Source organism: Equus quagga, chromosome 5 (genome assembly GCF_021613505.1).
Source record: "Equus quagga isolate Etosha38 chromosome 5, UCLA_HA_Equagga_1.0, whole genome shotgun sequence".
In the NCBI taxonomy this organism is placed as follows: domain Eukaryota; kingdom Metazoa; phylum Chordata; class Mammalia; order Perissodactyla; family Equidae; genus Equus; species Equus quagga.
Genome location: NC_060271.1, coordinates 86,738,177 through 86,763,855, shown reverse-complemented (window position 1 = coordinate 86,763,855; position 25,679 = coordinate 86,738,177). Strand labels below are relative to the sequence as shown.

The following is a 25,679-nucleotide window of genomic DNA, read 5'->3' as shown; positions in this document are numbered from 1 at the left end:
CACAACACTTACACTGGCAGAATTTGTCTAGTCTAACTATTTTGGAACTCTGGAATCTATTGAAGCCTGACAACTTCAAGAGGAAGGCTTAGATGATAATCTGTGGTTAATTGTGATCAGTTTCACTCTTAGCTCAGCAGTGGCTACCCATCTTCCACCTCTCAGCCCCAAGGCACGCAGCATACATGTATTCTTGGAGCAGCTTGCACACAGCTTGAAGGAGCCAGGGTGGACAATAAGGACCCTATCCTGGATATAACAGAGATCTATGTTATGATTCTGATAGAAGGTGCAGACATAGAGGTGGACAGACAATGTTAAAAACACGCTGGGGCCCGGCCTGGTGGGGCTTCTGCACAGCAGAGGAAACTATTAAAAATGAAAAGGCAACCTATGGATTGGGAGAAAATATTTACAAATTATGTATCTGATAAGAGGTTACTATCTAAAATAAAGAAGAAACTCGTATAACTCAATAGCAAAAAAAACCCCCACAAAACAACCTAATTAAAAATGGGCAAAGGGTCTGAATAGACATTTTTTCAAAGAAGTCATACAAATTGCCAACAGATATATGCAAAGGTGCTCAACATCACTAGTCATCAGGAAATGTAAATCAAAACCACAGATATCATCTAACACCTGCTAGGATGACTATAATCAAAAACATAAGAAATAACAAGTGTTGGTGAGGATGTGGAGAAAAAGGAACTCTTGTACACTGTTGGTGGAAATTTAAATTCATACAACCATTAGCAAAAAAGTATAGTAGTTTCTCAAAAAATTAAAATATAATTACCATGTGATCCAGCAATCCCACTTCTGGGTATATATGCAAAGCAAATGAAATCAGTTTCTCAAAGAGATATCCATACTCTGATGTTCATTGCAGCATTATTCACAATAGCCAAAATATGGAAACAACCTAAGTGTGTGTCAATGGTTGAATAGATAAAGAAATTGTGATAAGAGTCCAAAATGGTGGCATAGGAAGACCCTGAACTCACCTCCTCCCAGGGACACACTGAATCTACACCTACATATATAGAAATTCCTCCTGAAGAAGAGCTGAAGACTGATGGAACAGCTTCTGCACAACACACTATAGAGGGTCTACATAGAGATAGGTAGGAGAGGTGGAGACACGGTATTGACAGGAGTCCCATGCCCAAAATGGTAACCTGCAGCATGGAGGGATATCACTGAGAGGCCCTTGTACAGGCTTGCCTGCCCTGGAGCACAGCGAAAAAACAGCAGTTAAAGGCCACTTAGACTATACAGGAAGGAAATCCATTTACTAAGCCTAGAATGTCTTCTAAATGGGCAGGGAACTGCTGGAATTCTCTCCAGAGTCAGAGGCACCAGTGAGCGCCATTTTTGCATTCCCTCTCCACCTACATAGCTCAAGTGGGAGTGTGGTTCAAATGCTCTAGCCAGCCTACTAAGGCCACCCCAGTGCACCCCAGGACTCAGACCGACGCCAGCTTTAGCTGTCTCCCCAAGGCAGCCCAAGCATGGTATGCCTCAGGTCCCTCTACTCATGCCTACTTCAGTTCCAGTCATCCTTCCAAGGTTGCCCTGGTACGATGCACCCTGGGGCCCCCTCATCCTGCTCCCACTGCAACTCCAGCATCCCGCCAAGGTGATGCTGGCAGAGCATACCCCAGGACCCTCTGGGCCACATCCACTCCAGCTTCAGCCATCCTGTAAATGTGGCCTGGACGTGGCACACACCAGGACTCTCTTGGCTTGTGCCTGCTCCAGCTTCAGCCATTCTGCCAAAGCTTCCCAGCACATGCAGTCTACACAAGGGAGGGTCCTACACAAGGCCACTCCTTTAAGATTGAGAGGGATAGCTAGTTTACTTAATTCATAGAAACAAATGCAGAAAGTCAAACAAAATGAGGAGACATAGGAGTATGTTCTGACTGAAAGAACAAGATAAAACCCCAGGAAAAAAAATCCTAATGAAACAGAGATAAGTAATTTACTTGATAAAGAGTTCAAAGTAATGGTCATAAAGATGCTCACCAAAATCAGGAGAACAGGGGAACACAATGAGAGCTTCAAAAAAGAGTTAGAAAATATAAGAAAGAACCAGTAAGAGCTGAAGAATCTAAAACTGAAATGAAAAATACAGTAGAGGGAATCAACAGCAGATTAGATGATACAGAAGAACAGATCAGCAATCTGGAAGGCAATAGTGGAAATCACCCTATTAGAACACCAAAAAAAAAAAAAAAAAGAATTTTTTAAAAATGAGGAGAGTTTAAGGGACTTCTGAAACAACATCAGGTGTATTAACATTCACATTATAGGTGTCCTGGAAGGAGAGAAGAGAGAGAGAAAGGGGCAGAAAACTTATTTGAAGAAATAGTGGCTGAAAAATTCCCTGACCTGGGGAAAGAAACAGGCATCCAGGTCCAGGAAACACAGAGTCTCAAACAAGATGAACCAAAAGAGATCCACACCAAGACATATCATAATTCAAATGGCAGAGGTTAAAAATAAAGAGAGAATCTTAAAGGCAGCTGGAGAAAAACAAGTCATATACAACAGAACCCTCATAAGACTATCAGCTGCTTTTTAAGCAGAACTTTGCAGGCCATAAGGGAGTGGCCTTATTTAAAGTGCTGAAAGGAAAATACTTACAACCAAGAATATTCTACCCAGCAAGGTTGTCATTTAGAATTGAAGAAGAGATAAAGAGATTCCCAGATAAACAAAAACTGAAGGAGTTTATCACCACTAAGCTTGTGTCACCACTTAACTGGCCTTACAAGAAATATTGAAGGATCTTCTTTAAGTAGAAAAGAAAAGGCTGTAACTAGAAATAAGAAAATATGTGAAAGAAACAGTCTCTCTGGTAATGGCAAATATTTAATAAAGACAATGGATCAACCCCTTAAAAAGCTAGTATAAAGGTTAAAAGACAAAAGTAGTAAAATCAACTATAACTACAATAGGTAGCTAAGGGATACATAAAATAAAAACATGTAAAATGTGACATCAAAAACATAAAACGTGGGAGAGGATGAGTAAAAATGTAGTGCTTTAAAAAATGCATTCAAACTTAAGCAACTATCACCTTAAAATAGACTACTATATATATGGGTAAATATGTGTGAACCTCATGGTAACCACAAACCAAAAACCTCCAGTAGATGTGTAAAAAAATAAAGAAAAAGGAACTCAGACATAACACTAAAGAAAACCATGATACCCCAAAGGAAAAGACAAAGAGAAGAAGAAAGGAAAAGAGAAGAACTACAAAAACAACCAGAAAACAACTAACAAATTGGTAATAAGTGCATAACTATTAATAATTACTTTAAATGTAAATGGTCTACATGCTCCAATCAAAAGATATAGGGTAGCTGAATGGATAAAAAATCAAGACCCATCTATATCCTGCCTACAAGATTCACTTCAGATCTAAAGACACACCCAGACTGAAAGAGAAGAGATGGAAAAAGGTATTCCATGCAAATGGAAACACAAAGCTTGGGTAGTAATACTCATATCAGAAAAAATAGACTTTAAAGCAAAGACTGTAACAAAAGACAAGGGCACTACATAATGATAAAGGGGTCAATCCAAGAAGAGGATATAACATTTGTAAATATTTATGCACCCAACATAGGTGCACCTAAATATATAAAGCAAATATTAACAGACATAAAGGGAGAAATTAAGAGTAGTACAGTAATAGTAGAGGACTTTAATACCCCACTTACATCAGTGGATAGATCATCCAGACAGAAAATCAACGAGGAAACATTGGCCTTAAATGACATTTAAGACCAGATGGACTTAATAGATATATACAAAACATTCCATTCAAAAACTGCAGAATACACATTTTTTAAGTGCACATTGAAAATTCTCCAGCATAGACCACATTGGGCCATGAAACAGGTCTCAGTGAATTTAGGAGAATTGAAACAATATCAAGCATGTGTTCTGACCACAATGGTATGAAAGTAGAAATCAATTACAAGAAGAACACTGGAAAAAACACAAATGCATGGAGATTAAACAGTATGCCTGTAAATGACCAGTGGTCAATGAAGATATCAAAGAGGAAATCAAAAAAATACCTTGAAATAAATGAAGATGGAAACACAACTTTTCAAAATCTATTAGACCACAGCAAAAGCAGTTCTGAAAGGGAAGTTCATAGCAATAAAGGCCTACCTCAAGCACAAGTAAAACCTCAAGCACTCTAACTTTACACCTAAAGGAGCTAGAAAAGGAAGAACAAACAAAGCTCAAAATTAGTAGAAGAAAGGAAATAATAAAGATTAGAGCAAAAATAAGTGAAATAGAGACTAAAAAAAATAAATCAATGAAACTAAAAACTGGTTCTTTCAAAAGATAAAATCAATAAACCTTTAGCAAACTCATCAAAAAAAAATAGAGATAACGCAAATAAATAAAATCAGAAATTAAAGAGAAGATACAACTGACACCACAGAAATACAAAGGATCGTAGGAGACTGCTATGAGCAATTATATACCAACAAATTAGAAAACATAGAAGAAATGGATAAATTCCTAGAAACACACAACCTTCTGATACTGAATTATGAAGAAATAGAAAATCTGAATAAACAGATTACAAGTAATGAAATTGAGTCAGTAACTTAAAAACTCCCCCAAAAACCAAAAGTCCAGAACCAAAGACCTACATAGGTGAATTCTCCCAAACATTTACAAAAGAGTTAATACCTATCCATCTCAATTTATTCCAAAAACACTGAAGAAGAAGGAACACTTCCAAACTCATTTTATGAGGCCAACATTACCATGATACCAATTAAAGATACGAGACAAAGACACCACAAACAAAAGAAAATTACAGGACAATATCCCTGATGAACATAGATGCAAAAATCCACAACAAAGTGTTAACAAAGCATATTCAACAATACATTAAAAGGATCATACACCAGGATGAAGTGGGGTTTATTCCAAGGATGCAAGGATGGTTCAACATTTGCAAAAAAGTTAATGTGATATACCATATTAACAAAACAAAGGATAAAAATCATATCATCACTTCAATAGATGCAGAAAAAGCATTTAACAAAATTCAACATCAACTTATGATAAAAACTCTCAATAAAGTGGGTATAGAAGGAGCATACCTCAACATGATAAAGGCTGTATATGACAAACCCACAGCCAACATTGTACTCAACAGTGAAAAGTTGACAGGTTTTCTTCTAAGATTAGGAACAAGACAGGGATGCCCATTCTCACGGCTTTCATTCAACACAGCGCTGGAAGGCACAGCTACAGCAAGCAGTTAGGCAAGGAGAAGAAATACAAGGCATCCAGACTGGAAAACAAAAAGTGAAACTGTCACTGTTTGCAGATGACGTGATACTATATATTGAAAAACCTAACTCCACCAAAACACTATTAGAACCAATAAATGAATTGAGTAAAGTTGCAGGATACAAAATGAACATACAGAAATTGGTTGCGTTTCTGTACACTAATGATGAGCTATCAGAAAGAGAAATTAAGAAAACAGTCTCATTTACAGTTGCATCAAAAAGAATAAAATAATGTAGACAAAGAGAACAGATTAGTGGCTACCAGGGGAAAGATGAGGTGGGGGGTGGGCACAACGGGTGAAGGGGTGCACCTACAACACGACTGGCAAACAGTAATGTACAACTGAAATTTCACAAGATTGTAACCTATCATTAACTCAATACAAATTTTTAAAAAAAGAATAAAATACATAGGAATAAATTTAACCAGGGAGGTGAAATACCTGTACTTTGAAAACTATAAGACATTGATGAAAGAAATTGAAGATGACACAAGTAAATGGAATGATGCACCATGCTCATGGGTTGAAAGAATTGTTAAAATGTCCGTGCTACCCAAAGCAATCTACAGATTCAGTGCAGTCCCCATCAAAATGCCAATGGCATTTCCTCAGAACTAGAACAAAGAATCCTAAAATTTGTATAGAACCACAAAAGACCCTGAATAGCCAAAGCATTCTTGATAAAGAAGAACAAAGTTGGAAGTATCATGCTCCCTGATTTTAAAATATACTACAAAGCTATAGTAAGGTATGGTGCTGGCACAAAAACAAACACATAGATCAATGGACTAGAACAGAGAGTTGAGAAATAAACTCAGACATATATTGTCAATTAATCTATGACAAAGACAAGAATATACAATGGGGAAAAGATAGTCTCTTCAGTAAATGGTGTTGGGGAAACTGGACAGCCACATGCAAAAGGATGAAACTGAATGACTGTCTTACACCATATGCACAAATAAATTCAAAATGGATTAAAGGCTTCAATTTAAGACCTGAAACTATAAAACCCCTAGAAGAAAACATGGACAGTCAACAGTCAGCTCTTTGACATTAGTCTTAGCAATATTTTTTTTTGACCAGTCTCCTCAGGGAACCGCAACAAAAGCAAAAATAAACAAATGGGATTGCGTGAAACTAAAAAGCTTTTGCACAGTGAGTGAAACCATCAACAAAACAAAAGGCAACCTACTGAATAGCAGAGGAAGATATTTGCAAACCCTAATCTGATAAAGTGTTAACATCTAAAGTATATAAAGAATTTATACAACTTAATATAAAACTCAATTAATAAATGGGCAGAGGACTCAAATAGACTTTTTTTTGCTGAGGAAGATTTGCCCTAAGCTAACATCTGTGCCAGTCTTCCTCTAGTTTTTTGTATGTGGGACACCACCAAAGCATGGGTGGTGAGTGGAGTAGGTCCATGCCCAGGATCCAAACCTGCGAACCTGGGCCACTGAAGCAGAGTGCACAGAACTTCACCCATTTGGCCATGGGGCCAGGCCCTCAAATAGACATTTTTCCAAAGAAGACATGCAGATGACCAAGAAGTGCATGAAAAGATGCTCAACATCACTAATCATCAGGGAAATGCAAATCAAAACCATAATGAAATACCACCTCACACATGTCAGAATGGCTATTATAAAAAAGACAAAAGATAACAAGTGTTGACGAGGGTGTGGAGAAAAAGGAACCCTTGTACACTGTTGGTGGGAACATAAATTGGTGCAGCCACTATGAAAAACAGTTGGAGATTCCTGAAAAAAATTGTTTTTAATTACTATACGATCCAGCAATTCCACTTCTGCGTCTTTATCTGAAGAAAATGAAAACACTACTTCAAAAGTATATGCAGCACCCCTATGTTCATTGCAGCATTATTTACCATAGCCAAGATATGGAAGTAACCTAAAGACCCATCAATAGATGAGTGGATAAAGTGGTATATATATATATATATATGTGTGTGTGTGTGTGTGTATTATATAAATACATTCCACTGTGTGTGTGTGTGTGTGTGTGTGTGTGCGTGTGTGTGTGTGTATATATATATATATAATTCAGCCGTAAAAAAGAATGAAATCTTGCCATTTGCAACAATTTGGATTTACCTAGAGGGTATTATGCTAAGTGAAATAAGTCAGACAGAGAAAGACAAATAGCATATGATTTCACTTATGTGTACAATCTAAAAAGCGAAACAAATGAACAAACAAAACGGAAACAGACTCATAGATACAGGAAACAAACTGGTGGTTACCAGAGTCAGGAGAGGCTTGGGGGTGGAATAGGTAAAGGGGGTTGAAGTACAAACTGATATATAGTCAGTAATATTCTGATAACTGAATGGTGACAGATGGTAACTAGACCTATCATGGTGATCCTTTTGTAATGTATATAAATGTTGTATATCTTAAACTAATAGGATATTTGTATGTCAATTATACTTCAATTAAAATAAAAGTTGTGGTATATTTACAATTGAATCTTATTCACCTTTTAAAGAGAAGAAAATACTGCCATTTGCAATAATATAGATGAACCTAGAGGACATTATACTAATGAAATATGGCAGGCTCAGAAAGAAAAATACTACATGATCTCACTTATATGTGAAATCTGAAAAAAGTTGAATTCATAGAGGCATAGAATGGTGGTTACCAGCAGCAGGGGTGGGGAGCCTTGGTGGGGGGGGGGGGTTGCTGGTCAAAGAGTACAAAGGTTTATGTTGTATCCTACATAAAAGTTTTAGCAATCTAACATACAGCATGGTGACAGTAGTTAATAATACTGTATTGTATACTTAAAATTTGCTAAGAAATAGCAAATAGTTAAGTGTTGTCACCATACACACAAAAATGATAACAGTGTGAAGTGATGGGTATGTTAATTCACTTGGCTGTAGTAATCATTTCACAATGTGTATGTATATCAAAACATCATGTTCTACACCTTAAATATATACAATTTTTATTAGCAAAATAAAATATTTTTAAAAGTTTATAGCTACGCTTTCTCATACAATAGCCATTAGATACATGTGGTCATTCAGCACCTGTCTAAATGGAGATGTGTTCTAAGTGCCAAATGCACTCTGGATTTTGAAGACAGTCCAGACCAAGAATAGAAAATATTTTATTAATAATCTTAAGTATTAATTACATGTTGGAATGCCATTAGTTTGAATTTGTTTGGTTAAATAAAATAGATCATTAAATTAAAATTTAAAAAATTCAACAACCTAACTTTACAACTTAAGGAACTAGAAAAAAGAACAAACTAAACCCAAAGCTATCAAAAAAGAAAGGGATAATAAAGATTACAGCAAACGTAAGTGAAATAGGTAATAGAAAAACAATATAACAAGTGGCGCTGGAACAACTGGACATCCACATGCAAAAATATGAAAAAAATGAGACTTTACACTCTTTATAAAAAATAATTCAAAATAGCTCACAGATCTAAATATAAAATGCGAAACTGTAAAATTCCTGGAAGATGACAGGAGAAAACCTTGATGACCTTGGATATGGTGATGCCTTTTTAGATACAATACCAAAGACACAATTCATGAAAGAAATCATGGATAATCTGGATTTCATTAAAATTAAAAACTTCTGGGGGCTGACCCATGGCGTAATGGGTATGTTCGCGTGCTCCACTTTGGTGGTCTGGGGTTCACAAGTTAGGATCCTGGGCATAGACCTGCACATTACTCATCAAGCCATGCTGTGGTGGCATCCCACATACGAAATATAGAAAGATTGGCACAGATGTTAGCTCAATGACAATCTTCCTCAAGCGAAAAGAGGCCCAGGGTTTACTGGTTCAGATCCTGGGCATGGACCCAGGCCATGAGTGGGTGCCATGAGTGATGGCACCACTCATCAGGCCACGTTGAGGCGGCATCCCACATGCCACAACTAGAAAGACCCACAACTAAAATATACAACTATGTACTGGGGGTATTTGGGGAGAAAAAGCAGGAAAAAAAAAAAAAAGAAGATTGGCAACAGTTGTGAGCCCAGGTACCAATCTTTAAAAAAAAAAAATTTTTTTTATGAACCTAAAACTAAAAAACTAAGGGCTTTGAAAAAAGATAGAGGGGCTGGCTCTGTGGCTGAGTGGTTAAGTTCACACGCTCTGCTGTGGCGGCCCAGGGTTCGGATCCTGGGTGTGGACATGGCACTGCTCATCAGGCCACGTTGAGGCGGCGTCCCACATCCTGCAACTAGAAGGACCTGCAACTAAGATATACAACTATGTATGGTGGGGGGATGGGAAGATAAAGCAGGAAAAAAAAAAAGAAGATTGGCAACAGTTGTTAGGTCAGGTGCCAATTAGAAAAAAAAACCTCAAAGAGCTAAAAAAAAGAAAAAAGGTAGAGACAATCAATGAAACCAAAAATTAGGTCTTTGAAAAGATCAACAAAATTGACAAACCTTTAAATAGGTGGACTAAGAAAACAAGAGAAGGGGCCAGCCCGGTGGTGCATCAGTTAAGTTTGCACATTCAGCTTTGGTGGCCCAGGGTTCACTGGTTCAGATCCTGGGTGCAGACTTATGCACTGCTTGTTGAGTCATGCTGTGGCAGGTGTCCCACATATAAAGTAGAGGAAGATGGGCATGGATGTTGTCTTAGGGCCCATCTTCCTCAGCAAAAAGAGGAGGATTGGCAGCACATGTTAGCTCAGGGCTAGTCTTCCTCAAAAAAAAAAAAAGAAGAGAAGACTCAAATGACATAATCAGAAATGAAAGTGAGTACATCACTAATGATTCTACAGAAATAAAAAGGATTATAAGACAGTACTGTGAACAGCTATATGACAACGAATTGGAATAACCTAGATGAAATGGACAAATTCCTAGAAGTACAACACCTACCAAGACTGAATCTTGAAGAAACAGAAAATCTGAATAGACCTGTAACTCATAAGGACACTGAATCACTCATCAAAAATTTCCTGACAAAGAAAAGCCATGAGCCTAATGGCTTCACTAGTGAATTCTTCCAAACATTTAAAGAAGAAAAAATACAAATAATCCTCAAAGTTTTCCCAAAAATTGAAGAGGAGGAACACTTTCTAACTTACTTTATAAGGCCAGCATTACCCTGATACCAAAGCCAGACAAAGACGCTACAGGAAAAGGAAACTATAGACCAATGTCCCTTAAAATATTGATGCACAAATCCTCAACAACAGACTAGAAAACTGGATTCAGCAATATACTAAAAGAATTGTACATCATGACTAAGTGGGATTTGTTCCTGGAATGCATGGATGGTTCTACCTGCAAAAATTGATCAACACCACATTAACAGAATGAAGGTTAAAATCATCTGATTTTATCTCAATAGGTGCAGAAAAAGCATTTGACAGAACTCAACCCCCTTTCATGATAAAAACATTCAACAAACTAGGAATAGACTACCTCAAGATAATAAAAGTTGTATATGAAAAAACCCACAGCAAAAATCATACTCATTGGTGAAATACTGAAAGCTTTTTCTTTAAGATCAGGAACAAAGCAAGGATGCCTACTCTCACCACTTCTGTTCAACATTGTACTGGCAGTCCAAGCTAGAGCAATTAGGTAAGAAAAAGAAATAAAACTCATCCAAATTGGAATGGAAGAAGTAAATTATCTCTGTGTACAGATGATATGACCTTATATGTAGAAAACCACCTAAAGATTCCACTGAGAAAACTCTTATAACTAAGATCAGCAACGGATGCAGATTCAACACACAAAAATCATTTGAATTCCTATCACTAAAAATGAACAATTGGAAAAGGAAGTTAAGGAAACAATTACATTTAAAATAGTATCAAAAAGAATAGAATACTTAAGAATTAACCAAGGAGGTAAAAGGCTTCTACACTGAGAAGTAGAACACGATGAAAGAGCTTGAAGAAGACACAAATAGATGTAAAGACATCCCATATTCATGGATTGGAAGACAGTATTGTTAAGATGTCAGTACTACCCAAAGCAATCTAGAGATTCAGTGCAACCCCCATCAAAATCTTAAAGAAATTTTTTGCAAAAATAGAAAAATCCATCCTAAAATTCATATGGAATCTCAGGGAACCCTGAATAACCAAAACAATCTTGAAAAAGACCAGAGTTGGAGGGCTCACACTTCCTCATCTTAAAACTTCCTGCAAAGCTACAATAATCAAACAGTGTGGTACTGGCATAAAGACAGACATATAGAGCAATGGAATAGAATGGAGAACCCAGATATAAACCATTTCATGTGGGGTGAAATGATTTTCAGCAAGGGTACCAAGTCCATTCAGTTGGGACAAATGGTCCTGGGAAAACTGGATATCCGCATGCAAAAGAATGGACTTGGACCCTTACATAATACTATATACAAAAATTAACTCAAAATGGATTAAAGACCTAAAAGTATGAACTAAAACTATAAAACTCCTGGGAGAGAACATAGAGCAGAAGCTTCATGACCTTGGCTTGGCAATGAATTCTTGGATATAACACCAAAGGCACAGGCAACAAAAGAAAAAATAGGCAAATCTGACTTCATGAAAATTTAAAATTTTCATGCATCAAAGGACACAATCAAGAGAGTGACAAGCCAACCTACATAATATGAGAAAATATTTGTAAATCATATATCTGATGAGATTAATATCCAGAATGTATAGAGAACTCCTAAAACTCAAGAACAAAAAGCAAACACAATTCAAAAATGAACAAAGGACTTGGATAGACATTTCACCAAAGAAGATATATACATGAATGGATAAACAAAATGTGGTATATACAAACAATGGAATATTATTTAGGCTTAAAAAGGAAGGAAATTCTGACATATGCTATAACGTGGATGAACCTTGAGGACATTATGCTAAGTAAAATAAGCTAGTCACAAAAAGACAAATGTGTATGGTTCCACTTATATGAGGTACCTAGAGAAATCAAAATCAGAGAGACAGAAAGTAGAATGGTGGTTGCCAGGGGCTCTTGGGAGAAGGGAAATGGGGAATTACTGTTCAATGGCTATAGTGTTTCAGTTCTGCAAGCCAAAAAGTGTTCTGGAATTGGACAGTGGTGATTGTTGCACAACAGGAATGTACTTAATACCACTGAACTATACACTTAAAAATGGTTAAGATGGCAAATACTATATTATGTATATCTTATCATAATAAAAATTTTTTTAAAGTTTTTGAGGGCCCCAAAGAGTTTTTGTTTATGCAAGTTATACCTGGTGATATTTACAATATGAGAAATTAAAAATGAGAAATTTTTAAAATATATTAATTAATTTAAAATAACAATAATAGACCGTTACGTGCTGTGAACATTTTTGAACATGTATTCTATTCTGTATAAGCATGCATTTGTGTAGGAAATAAACCTAGGATTGCTGGGTCATAGGATATACACATCTTCAAGTTGAGCACAGTAGAGGATGCCAGAGTTTTTCCATTAGCCCTGTATGAGCTCCCTTTGCTCCACATCCTTGTCAACACTTGGTATTTTTAATAACATTAATATTTAATTTCATTTTAATTAAAAGACTTTTTAATTTTAGCCTTTCTGGAGGGAAATGTGTAGTAGTGCTTTGTGCAGTTCTCTCAATACTAATATTGTGGAGTGACTTTTCATATGTTTACTGGATATTTGAATTTCTTTTTTTGTAAAGTGCACATTCAGTTTTTACTCATTTTTCTATTGGTTCAGTTTGTTTTACTGTTTTGTAGGTTTTTTTGTGTGAGTGTGTATTCTGATTACAAGCCTTTTGTTAAAATATATATTATTGTATATGTTTGTATGTGTGTATGTGTATATACATATATGTATAATTTGCCACTAGGTTTACTTAGCTTTATAGAAGGACAGGAAGTACAGTATGTTAGCATTTTAGCATCAGGTATGCAGTGACATATTTTAGTCCCCCATGAACTGTTCAGTTGTAAGGTGGCATGACCAGGTGAGTAAGTGTGGACCACTGGCTTATAAAATACGAGATCTTGTTAACATCCCATAGGTATAACCATCGGGTCACTTGGGGAACATATTTGGTTACAAGAATCACACTAAGCACATGGAACCTGTGGCCTTTGTTTTTCAGTGGGCATTTATAGTTTATTGACAGGCTTCCAAGTCTAGATGCAGTTCACTAATCCAGGGTCATTTTTACAATAAATAATATTGCTTAGTAACAAATCTGACATATCATATTGATCTTAATCCAGTATATTTCTATGGAAATGTTTCTAGAAAGTAGGCTCACGTAAACTCATCTTCTCATGAAAAGCAAGTTTGGGTTTGTTGGTTAACCCTTTGACCCTGAAAAAAATTGGTATCTTTACAAAATTGAGTCTTCTAATTCCTGAATATGGTATATTTCTTTAGGTCTCCTTTTTTCTTTTTTCCCCCACAATAAAGCTTAACAGTTTTTCTATAGCATTCATGCACATTATTTGTAGATTTATTTCTTAGTACTTTATTTTTTTATGCCACTATGAATAGTCATAAATTTTAATTTCTAACTGCTTTGTTGGTGTAGGAATGCAGTTGGTTTTCTACGTTGTTTTTTGTATCCAGCAACCTCTTTAAATTCTCTTATTAATTCTCATTAGCTGTAGATTCTTTTGGATTTTCTACAGAATTATAGTATTTGTAAATGCTGTCAGTTTTGTAATTTTGTTCCTTTTCCAATATTTCTACCATTATGTCTTTTTTTGGCCTTCATGCACTAGCTAGGACCTCCAAACAGTATTGAATAAAAGTGGTGATAGATTCCCAATCTCAAAGGGAAAACTTGGAATTCACCATTGTGATATTTGCTGTAGGCTTTTTACAAGTTAAGGAATCTTCTATTACTAGTAGATTACTAAGATTATTCTATAGAATATGAATGGACATTAAATTTTATTAAGTACTTTTCTGCATCTATTTAGATGATTGTATGTACGTATTTTTCCCTATAGTGTGTTGATTTGGCAAGGTACCTCAATAGATTTGCTAATGTCAGGTCAAATGTACATTCCTGTCCAGTTTGTTCAATTTATAAATTGCTAGATTCAGTATGCTAACATTTTCATTGAGACTTTTGCCTCTGTATTCATATAGGTTTTCTCGTAATTTTGCCTTATCCTCTTGAGTTTTATATCAAGATTTGCTAAATTCTTCATTCGTGAAATGAGTTGGAGAAAAAAAACCATTTTTCTTATTCTCTGGAATAATTTGTGGTAACGTTAGAGATATTTCTTCCTTGCCTATTTGGTAGAATTTATTAGTTAATCCAAATGGAATTTTGTTTATAAGGAAGGATTTTAATTACAAATTTAATTTCTTCAATAGTTATAGATTCTCCAGGTTTTCTATTTCTTCTAGCCAGAATTTGCTTCCCTTTTTTTTCTTGGAAGTCACATTACAGGTATAAGTGATTTTTTCCTTTCAAAGAAGCCCCTTTTGGTTTTGTTGATCCTTTTTATTGTATGCTTATTTTCTATTTCCTTATTTTTTGCTCTCTTCTTTATTATTATTTTTTTTCTATTTTTGAGGGTGGTGGTGCTCATATTGCTATTTGGGAGTCTACAAAAATTACAGCTCTGCCTCTCAGCTCACTTCCAGATCAGCCATTATAAGAAGGAGCACTGAGAGGCTCGCTTACTCTCTGGTTTCCTAGTCTCTCCAGATCTTGACTTGGGGATAGTTGTTTGATATTTCTTAGATTTTTAAAAAATATTTTGTTCAGCTTTTTAAAAGTTGTGTTCAGCTGGTACTCCTACTTTAATGTAAGCAGAAATTCCTCCCAATGTTTTAATTATGGCATAATCTTTCTAATTGTCTAGTAGTAGAGTAACAAAGCCTAACTTTCAAATTTACTATGAGAATAAAATGAAATTATTTGAATGAAAACACTTTGCAAAAGAATAAGAACAGTTCAGATACAAGTGTTCTTGTTCTCAACACTGCTGTTGTTTTGAGCTCACCAAATGTTGAGATTTATCCAAAGTTCTCTCAACTGTGTGTAATAATTTGCAATAATTGGGGAAAGGCTCCCAGAATTAACACTGTGGAAACCAAAATATCCTACAACTTTGGCAATGGTAGTGTATATCTCATTGGTCTGGACTTAATTAGTCCTAGTTATAGTTCTAATCAATAATCTAAAATCCAACAAAAGGGGCAAAGGGTTTTATTAACAGAATACTCCTAGGTTTTAAATTGTCTGGATCAATTGCCTTTTTTGAGTCAAGTAATTTAACATACACTGGGGAGTGATCTAAGCTCTGAAAAAGATAATAAGTTGACGGAGGCAATCACTGGTCTCAAGAAACGTACAGTTTCTACTGAGGTCCTAAAAGTGCATTTTTTATCTCAAAATGTGAAATGCATGTTTAAGAGTACAGGCTCTGGAGTAGGAACACCTTGGTATAGAGTCTAATTCTTCCACTTCCTAGCTGTGTAACCTCAGTTTCTTCAACTGAAATTGAGAATAACAGTACCTACCTCAGAGGAATTGTGATGATTAAATGAGCATGTAAAGGTTTTAACATTGCATGTGGGATGTGGTAGATGCCCAGAATATACTTTATTGATTAATGAAAAATTAATGCCTGTTTTTGAAGAGGGAAGAACTGAACATATTGTAGTAAAAATGCTGTAAGAGAGACAGAGAGTCAAAAGAACACTGAAGGGTCTCCTACTGACTGGGAGTTGGAAAGGGATTTCATGTGGCAGATGACAGTTGAATTTAAGTAGAGTGAAATTGTACCAGTTAGACTTGGGACAGAAGATATTCCAAGTGAGGTAACAATCTATATGATCAAAGACTGAAAGTGAGGGAGCTGAGAGCTAGGCAGGAAAGCATAGTGATTTTAGAGAATGGTGAGTCATCCTAGAGAATAGATACTTTGAAAAAGATTTGGGATTCAATGCTCAGAAGTATTTTGTCATCATTTTGTACGTTCTTGAGAGCCATTGGAGCCTTTGACTTCCGCTTTAAGAAGATTGTTGCTATGGCAATGGGTCAGATAAGGGAGAATTTAGAAGAAGGAAGACCTATTAGGAATATTTTGTAATATCCTAGGCGAAAGAAGGTAGATTATAAAAACATTACAACACTAGGATCAAAATTGCCCGTGAAATAACCAGTAAAGGATGATAGGTGAAGGAAGAGTTCAAGGCTGATTCTGAGATTAAAAGTCTAGGCAGTGGGACAATAGCAGTATCATTTGCAAACATAATGAAAATGAAGCAGGTTGTAGGGAAAGACTATAATTATGGTTTTGGACATATTGAGTTTGAATTTTATATGGCAGGAAGGACAGCCAGCTGGAAATGTCAACTTGAGATAGTTTGAACTATAAATGTATATTTGGGAATCGTCTGCATGGAAGTGATAGTTGGAATCCTGGGAGTGAATCAGCTTAAAGTGTGGCGAGAGAGAACTATTTAGAGCAATACCTAGAGGAATATGTGCTTGTATCAGTGGAAGAAGGGAGACCACAAAAGAGAGAGCAGCTATAGTCAGAGGGGTACAGCCGGAAAAATGGAATTGAAATTTCTTGCAGCTATTATGATTTAGGAAATTTTGTAACAAGTTATTTGCCTGTTTTCTGAAAGAAATCCTCTTGTCATTGTTAGCATAATAACTAGGTGACATTACTATCTTTAATAGGTAATATGCTATGTTAACAAAAATAATACATTAAAATTATCTATATTAGAACCGTTAAGTCCAACAGTAGTTTCAAGTCCTGTTTCTTCTCTACTGTCATCACTTCATGATGGTTGACATCCAACTGTAGTTCTCAGTTAAACTGAGATCAGTGCAATTTCATCCGCATGGTGGCTTGATTGAAAGAGAACTGGCAGGATTACCTAATTGAGCCTACTCTGATCATTCTGATCATAAAGTTTTAATTAGAATGGCTTTTAGACATTTCTTCTCTCAGTACATAAAAAAGACAACTGTAATATCTGTGCTTTACTTTCCTGATATGTTAAATAGAGATGACTTCTTACACATCTGGTCATTGCAAAAATGTAAGAAGGAACTTTTAAAGAGTTCTAACATTTGAAAGTTTGGATCTACCCTTAATGGCCAGATTTTGGTGTCGTCCTTTCTTTGGAAAACAATAAATCACAGTCATTCAGGGCTTTTTTCACCAAACCCATAGAAGTAGATATGTAGCCAAGAATTCCAAGTGCCTCATTTTGCACATAGAGTATCAAGATTATCTTCTAGTTAAAGCTTTATTTGCAAAAGAATTTTCACTATCTTGAAGACATTCGTGGCCTTTAAAGTTTCCAAAAGACCCTCAAAAATAGGAGTTCAACTGTTGATAAACATTGGTGGTAGTAATAATAATTGCAATTAATATTTACTGAATAGTTGCTATGTGCCGTACATTGTGCTAAATGTTTTGCATGCATTTATTCATTTGACAGTATGTATTGAGTGCCTACTATGTACCAGGAGCTGTTCTGGATGCTTGGGATAGGTTAATAAACAAAACGAACTAAAATCCCTGCCCTCCTAGCCTTTTTATTTTGTGAGGATGTCCAGGTGATAAGCAATAAGCGTAACCAATAAGCATATTTTGGTAATTACCAAAATAAGTTGTATGGACCATAAGAAGAGGATAAGTACTATGGAAAAACTAGAGCAAGATAAGGGGAGTCAGGAGCACTGGGTTGGGGTTGGCGATGGAGATGGGTTGCATCATCAAATAGGGTAGTCATAATAATCCTAATGGAGATAGTTGCGTTGGAGTTAACCATGCAGCTGTATGAGAGGAGAGCAGCCAGGCAAATGGAGCAATCTGGGCAAAGGCGCTAAAGTGGGACCATGACTAGGGTATCCAAGAAGCAGCAAAGAGGTTGATATGCTGATCCAGGGAGAGAGTGGTAATGATCGTAATGGGCAGGAAGAGGGGGAGGCAGTTCTTGTTACTACAACAATAAGTGCCATTACAACCTCCATTTTATAGATGAGAGACATAGAGAAATCAAGTAACCTACATGTTTACTACAAAATCAGGAGCCACCTATAGCAAGAAACAAGTAATTTCATCCATTTTTGTACTGAAGGTTCAAAATGACTTAACTGCTTATTTTTTTATGACCCTCTGCAAAATATTAGATGAAAGGTCCGTAGTTCTGAAGTGGATGATTCATTGAACAATGGCTCTATGTCAATTTTCTTTCTCTGCAATCAACATAACCATTTATTATAGGGCTTGTAATTTCATCAAAGTTTCTTCAATTACATATGACTTCTTTTTCTTAGCAGTGCAGTAAGCATCCCTGTGAGATGTTTTAATATGAGGGTTTTGTGTTAGAGTAAATCCAAAGTTTAGCGTAGTTCTTTTAGCTTTTTCATGTTGAGCCTTCTCAGAAACAAGGGTATATTCATAATCATATTGACATGGTATGTTTTTCCTATTTTTTAAGTACAGAAAGCCACTTTAGATTGTAACGAGATAATGACATTTGTACATTCCCTATATAAGTGCTACTGATGATTGAAATGAATCATTATAATGATAGTTGTAGATTATCTGCCCATGTACATGCTACCCGTGCTTAGAATGAATCACTGCCTTAATAATATAATTTGATACACAAAAAACATTTTAATAAAGGCAATCCTTTGAATAATAGAAAATCTAAGGAAAAATGTGTTTGTGCTTAGTTCACTGATCTGCTAGCTCATCCATAGACCATTCTCCACTCTACTTCTAGAGGGATTTGAAAGTCACAGTGAAAAGTTACCATTGGGTGAAAATAAATTTAATAGTTCATTTTTATACATGTTAGATTGATAGTTTAAAGAGCTATTATTTATTTTAAAGTAAATACCTTCCTATGTTGGGAATGACATTTTTACCTACTTCTTCATATTAAGAAGAATTGATCCAAATTTATTGATCTTTATGACCAGCATTGACTTTGTATGGGTGATCATTTAAAGAACAGCACTTGGCTAGATTTATGGTTATTTATATAACAATTTGTTAATCTTACAGTTAATAAAAAATAAGAAATTACATCCTTAGTGTTTCGTAATAGTCTTTCCACAGGTGCAGTCAATGCATAAATCGTAATTGTGTGGGTTGATGGTTTTAATTGTTTGGCACTAACATGCTTTTGTCAAGTGGGGGCATCATTGGTCTTTCTTAAGTAAGCTGTGTGGCAAGAATGGTTTACTTGTTAAATTTAAATGATATTAGGGATAAATAATTGTTCTCCCGTCACCTGATTTTAGAGGGCCTGTATTTTATGTCTCTAGCCAGCACTTAATTGATAGCAAGATTTAAAGTCCAGAAACATTTAGTAGTTTTCTTTATAGTTTTCAATTGCATCAATCTCTAAAGTTACCATCACAAACTGTGGTTGTTGCTCAGTAAAAGAAGATGACGTGGTTTTAAGAATAAGAGTTTGGGATAAAAATCTTATTGTAGTCTTAGTTTTGTTGTCATCGTTGTTGTTTCAAGTATATGAACAAGGGGGGAAAGCCAAGTATATACTTAAGATTTAAAACACACACACACGCACTCCCCCCAACTTACCTAATATTCACAAGTAGCTATCAGTGATAATTAGAAAATATTTTGAGCAAATCCAAATTATGTACTGTTGTGTGCTGTTGCTACCAACACCTAACTGTTAATAACTCTATATATGTTTTGCCATCAGTAAATTTATATAAGAAGTATTTTTGAATATGATTATCATTGTGCTATCTAAAATGCATATGATTACTGTATTAAAAAAAACTTACTGTTATTTTGATCTCTCCACTGCTAACAATTTGTGCTACAGACTTCAAAATGCATTATTTTTAATCTAGTCAAAAAGAAACTATATTTGTACATGATTGCATTTGGGGAAAATTTTTTAGGGCTTGAGAGTTACACAGATAGTCAGCCTTAAGTATTTAAATACTTTAATATAATGTTTCTATCAATATAGCCCTTGGCATGTTCTTATGTATAGGTTTAAAATCTTGCATATCTACATCCTTGTCAGGCAAATGCCATAGGCTAAAGCTGAAGATAATAACTTAAGATTCATGTCTCTTTCTTGGAGGTTACAGTTGTCTTGAATTGACAGTTTTGAAGGACCTAAACTGACATCAAAGGGTTCAAATGATCTAGTTAGGTCAATTAATGTTAATTTTCATCTTCCATTAAATTATTTTAATGTTTTCCTCTTTTCCTTTTTTCTAGCCGAGCCCTATACCAAGTCCTGTTTTGGGACGAAAGCCAAATGCTAGTCAGTCATTGCTTGTATGGTGCAAAGAAGTTACAAAAAACTACCGGGGAGTGAAAATCACCAATTTTACTACATCGTGGAGAAATGGTTTATCTTTTTGTGCAATATTACACCACTTTAGACCAGATTTAATGTAAGTAGAAGCGTTTTCCATTCCCTATAAATATTTCATAGATAATAGTTTTTTTAAAAACCATAAAATAATTTCTTAACACAGGTCCTGAAATACTTGACTTTATATTTCTTTTTTTTATTACTCACACTCTTTGCTTTTTGAGAGAAGAAGTGTATGCCAGAAAGAAAATTTCTTCCTTCTTGATGCCTAAAAACAATATTTTCTGTTTAAAAAAAAAAAAGATTTTTCTCCTTCATCTCATACAAAGAACTGACTTCAAATTATTATGAAAATTGTCTTAGTGTAAAAATGAGATGAGACAAATAAGCCTGTAGCTGTTTGTACACTGAGAACAAGGGATTGCCTCCTGGTAAATTTGGTTGTCAAGTCTAGTATCTGGCCCCCTGCCTTAACTTCTCCTTTAGGTCGAAAGCTTCAGGCAGTGAAACATGTAATCACTGTTTTTATTTATTTATGTATTTCCTTAATTTTCCACGCTATTAGTTTTGATGATTGAATTGCTGTGAAATTGCTAGTTACTCTTTGGTATTATTGAATGTCAAGTTTTTAGATTCAGTTTGTTTTAAAAACAGCTGTTTTTATCCAATACTGTATGTACCTACTGTGCCATTTTCTCCCTCAGTGACTACAAGTCTCTGAATCCTCAAGATATTAAAGAGAACAACAAAAAGGTAAGAATTGCCAAAGGAAAAACCAGAAAGTTTCAATTCTGGCTTCTCTGCAGGCTTTTATTAATTTGGGGCAAGTAAAGTTGTTTTGTGAGGTCATAACTGCAGTTCGCAGAAGTTAGTCTGCTGCCCACAGTTCAAATAGGATGCATGATTTACTCTAGCTTGTCATGGCCTTTAAAGATGTCAAGTGCTGGACTAGCATCAGGTTATAATATGTGTATGAACTTGGTTAACCATTAAATGTTTGTTAAAGCATATTGCTTTTATTCAACATTTAGCTTTTAAAAGGTACACCCGAAATTGTGTGCCATAAACTGTTAAGAGTTTAGAAAAATCTCTTGGGAAGGGGATGAGGGCAGGAGCCTAATGGGTGTGCAGGAAAGGGTGTGTATGTTCCTAGAAGCAAAAAGATAGGAACATTGGTTCTTTTTAAAAAATTTTCTGGTAAACTTTACAGTTTCTTTCACATAATTAGTTATTATGCTGACATAAGAGCTTTCCAGTTGGTTCGTGAGGGAAATTGATCCTTTCAGCCTTCAGGGTGGCTGTGCAGGGCTGAGTTGCTAGAGCCTCCCTGGGCCAGCGGACTGTGGCTGCAGGCTGACTTAAGTATTTACCCCAGGGCACAGTACAGTATTGCAATCTTCTCCGTGCACCATGACATGAAAAAGAAGGAAAGCACTTAACACACAGTAGATAGTCAATGTTTTTTTGCACTGAACTGAATTCTTCAACTGGCAAGTTAATGTCTTAGAATGTCTTAATTGTCTTAGAATAGAAGTTCTTAACCTGGGAGCTGGGGATAGAATTCGGGGGGGTCCTTGAACATGACTAGGACAAAAAATTTATTTTATTTTCTCAATTCTTTAAGTGAAATTTAGCATTTCCTTCAATGATGAACTTAGGCAACAAACCACTGTAGTGTTAGCCGTGCATGAGACTTTGTCACCTTTAGAATCTCAGATATTTTCCTATCACGTTGCAGTTGTAAATACCCACAAATACCTTTTAAGCTCATCACTTTTTAAAAATTACAGTAGTTAATACATTCATAAAAAGCACGTGTTACTGTTTCTCAAATTCAGTTTTAATAGTATTTTCATAGTTTTATTTTTCAAAATAATTGGTTTCTTTCTTAATTCTCTGTATTTTATGCATGTCAAACATTATTCTGAGAAGGGATTCATTGCCCAAAGGATTCATGGGACCAAGTCTAGACTTGGTCTAAACTATTTGTTTGTTTTGTTTTTTTTTTAAAGATTTTATTTTTCCTTTTTCTCCCCAAAACCACCCGGTACATAGTTTTGCATTTTTAGTTGTGGGTCCTTCTAGTTATGGCATGTGGGATGCCTCCTTGGCATGGCCTGACGAGCAGTGCCATGTCCGTGCCCAGGATTCGAACCAGTGAAACCCTGGGCCGCCAAAGCACAGCATGAGAACTTAACCACTCGACCACAGGGCCGGCCCCCTAGACTAAAGTGTTTAATCTCCTTTAAATTAGATAATTAACACTACCAGTGAGAAAAAGTATATAAAAGGAAGCTTGACAGAAGTTCAATTAGCAAATGAGAATTTAAATCAAAGCAATTTTTAGGGGCTGGCCCTGTGGCTAAGTGGTTAAGTTTGCATGCTCCACTTCGGAGACCCAGGGTTTCCCTGGTTCGGATCCTGGACGCAGGCGTGGCACTGCTCGTCAGGCCACGTTGAGGCAGCGTCCCACATGCCACAACTAGAAGGACCCGCAACTAAAATATACAACTATGTTGAGGGGATTTGAGGAGAAAAAGCAGAAAGAAGACTGGCAACAGTTATTAGCTCAGGTGCCAGTCTTTAAAAACAAACAAACAATTTTTTACTTTTATTGCTCTCTAAAACTAAAAATTTGTATTGTCATTAAAGAACTCTTGTTTCTTTGCAAATGCATGATGCTGGCCCTAGAGAAAGACATTTTAAAACTGTCAATTTTTAATTGAAATATCCTACCAAAAAAGGTAATATTAAAAAATCAGTGTAATTTACTTTATAGTAATCACCTTTATGGTGGGCATTCTGCAAAGTCATTCTCATGGATTATTTCTTGTATAATTTTGGAGAGTTTGTGTCTATCAAAGTGAAATGTCTTATTTTTTCATCAATTAGATTATATATTTATATATGACAGTTCTTTACCTGCATTTTCTTGCATTTGAATAAAATACTAAGCTATTTTAAATGCTGATTATAAAATAAACCATTATTATTTTTATAAAGTGAAGCTTTCAATTTGCTGTTTGAAATTTTGGTAAGAAAACATTGCTGATTTTTACCTAGCTATGTATTTTTAAAGAGTATGGGAAATCTCATTAAGGCTTTCAAAGCCTTTATTTTTTCAGGCACTTAATGATGAACATATGTTGGATTTATATATTACTACATAGAGAAGAATATCCCATTAAAAATTTTTCTCAATTAGATCTTCCAGGGCAGATAATCATGGCTTTTTGAAAGGATTTTAATTTAGATGATCCTATTCATTGCACAATTAAATAAATAATTGTTGTTATACAATCTTTCCTTTTCAGCACTTTGCGACTTCTTACCTGATACCTACATTGAGTATCAGTTGCTACCTGCAGATTTCTTTCCGTCTTCACACAGTTCTTCCCGATAACCCCATCTGCCCTTGATTAGACTTAAAGCAGCACAAGAAACAATGCCTGTGTCTTAAGTTCCATGCAGATGCATAACGTAATTGGCAGTGCTCCTCCTTACCAATCAATTAAATAACATCTAGAAATAAGTAAGACAATTTTCTTTGAAAGACTTGTTTTTTTCTCCACATACAAACAGCTAAAAAGACAGTAGGCGATTGACCACAGCAGAAGAGGTTAACCTATGGGAAAATTCCATTATGAAGTCTTGACTTTGCTTACAAGAAAACTGGTTTATTTTTAAATGTTTTTTAGTGCAATTAGTGTGCATAAAATGAATTGCTACATGAAGCAAAACCCCAGCAGGAGATTCCCCACAAGGAAGCTAATCATTATCCCAGGTCTGTAAAAAGTGCTGAATAAAAAAGGTATTTACCTGTGACATCTGATCTTAACCAATATGTCAGTGTTTTAGATAATTGGGAAATGTTTAGAATACTGCCTGTGGTGCTTTTCCTGATGGTCTGCAATTGATGTCTGTCAATCAAGTTGTCAAGGCACGAGGAGGAAAATGACGTTAATTTTCCTAAAACTTGTAAAATAACAAACAAGCCTAAACATGCACACCACCTGAGCCATTCTCTCAAGTAAATATTTTGAGGTACCTATATTATGAAACATGGCACTGTGAAAATTGAAGAGGTTTGGATATCTCAATTTATTTTTCATTTTCTTTTTTACTTATTCCACAACATTCATTAAACTGCAGGAAGAGTATGAGACAAGGATTGAATTCAAAGGTAGCAATGCACTTCAACATGTAAGTGCAAAAGACTGATTCCCTCTGAACTGTTGCATAATTTCCTAACCTTTCTTTTAAGGAAAACTTTGAGTTAGGATCCTACATCTAGGTTGTTAGAAAGACTAGACATTTTATATCCCAAAGTGAGAATGTAACTAGAGAGTCGCTCCTTTTTCCAAGAGTATATCTAAACCTTTAGCCGTATTTTTAATGCTTCCTAGCAACCCAGTGCTGTTTTCAAGGATTAGTTCAGGGTAGTAATAATTAATTGTAAATTGAGAAATAGCTTTGATTCTTCAAAACTAGAAAAACCTGATGTTCCACAGTCATTTAAAGGCTAACAAAAATAAGACAATGCAGCCTCACATTCTCAACTAGGTTGTACTTCTCAAAACATTTCATTCTTTCCAAAATGGATGAAGTGAAAATGAAGTCACTCTTCATTATGAAACTCAATCTTAATTAGGCATTTAAAAAATGTTTCTGTTTATAGGGTTAAATAGCACTTACTTGTGTTTTATACCAGGTAATCTAGGATTTAGTTCTTTTGAGATCTCTAACTGCATTCTTTCTTCGCGAATCACTGCGATTACATGGCCACGGGAAAGAGGTTGATAGGAATAATAAAGCTCCAGATGAATTACTATTTCTTTATACCTTAGTTCCTTATCTTAAAAATCGATTCTGAGATTTTTTTTGTTTTAACTCCCATTATTGCTTGTTTTCTCTATTGGAAAAGAACATTTCAATTGTTATTAATTTCTTCTCGTGTCTACCTCACTTTTACAAATTTCTGACTTGGGATTTTCTTCTGC

At 35.5% G+C, this 25,679-nt stretch overlaps 1 protein-coding gene across 10 annotated transcripts in view; it reads left to right on the top strand.

Moving 5' to 3' along the window:
- Nucleotides 1–25,679, top strand: part of EHBP1 (EH domain binding protein 1) — a 403,867-nt gene that overhangs the window by 284,777 nt on the left and 93,411 nt on the right. For all 10 annotated transcript variants that reach the window (XM_046660551.1, XM_046660550.1, XM_046660552.1 and 7 more), the window contains 2 exons: nt 20,580–20,758; nt 21,384–21,432. In XM_046660551.1, the coding sequence (XP_046516507.1) occupies nt 20,580–20,758; nt 21,384–21,432 (228 nt within the window). The remainder of the gene's footprint in view (nt 1–20,579; nt 20,759–21,383; nt 21,433–25,679) is intronic.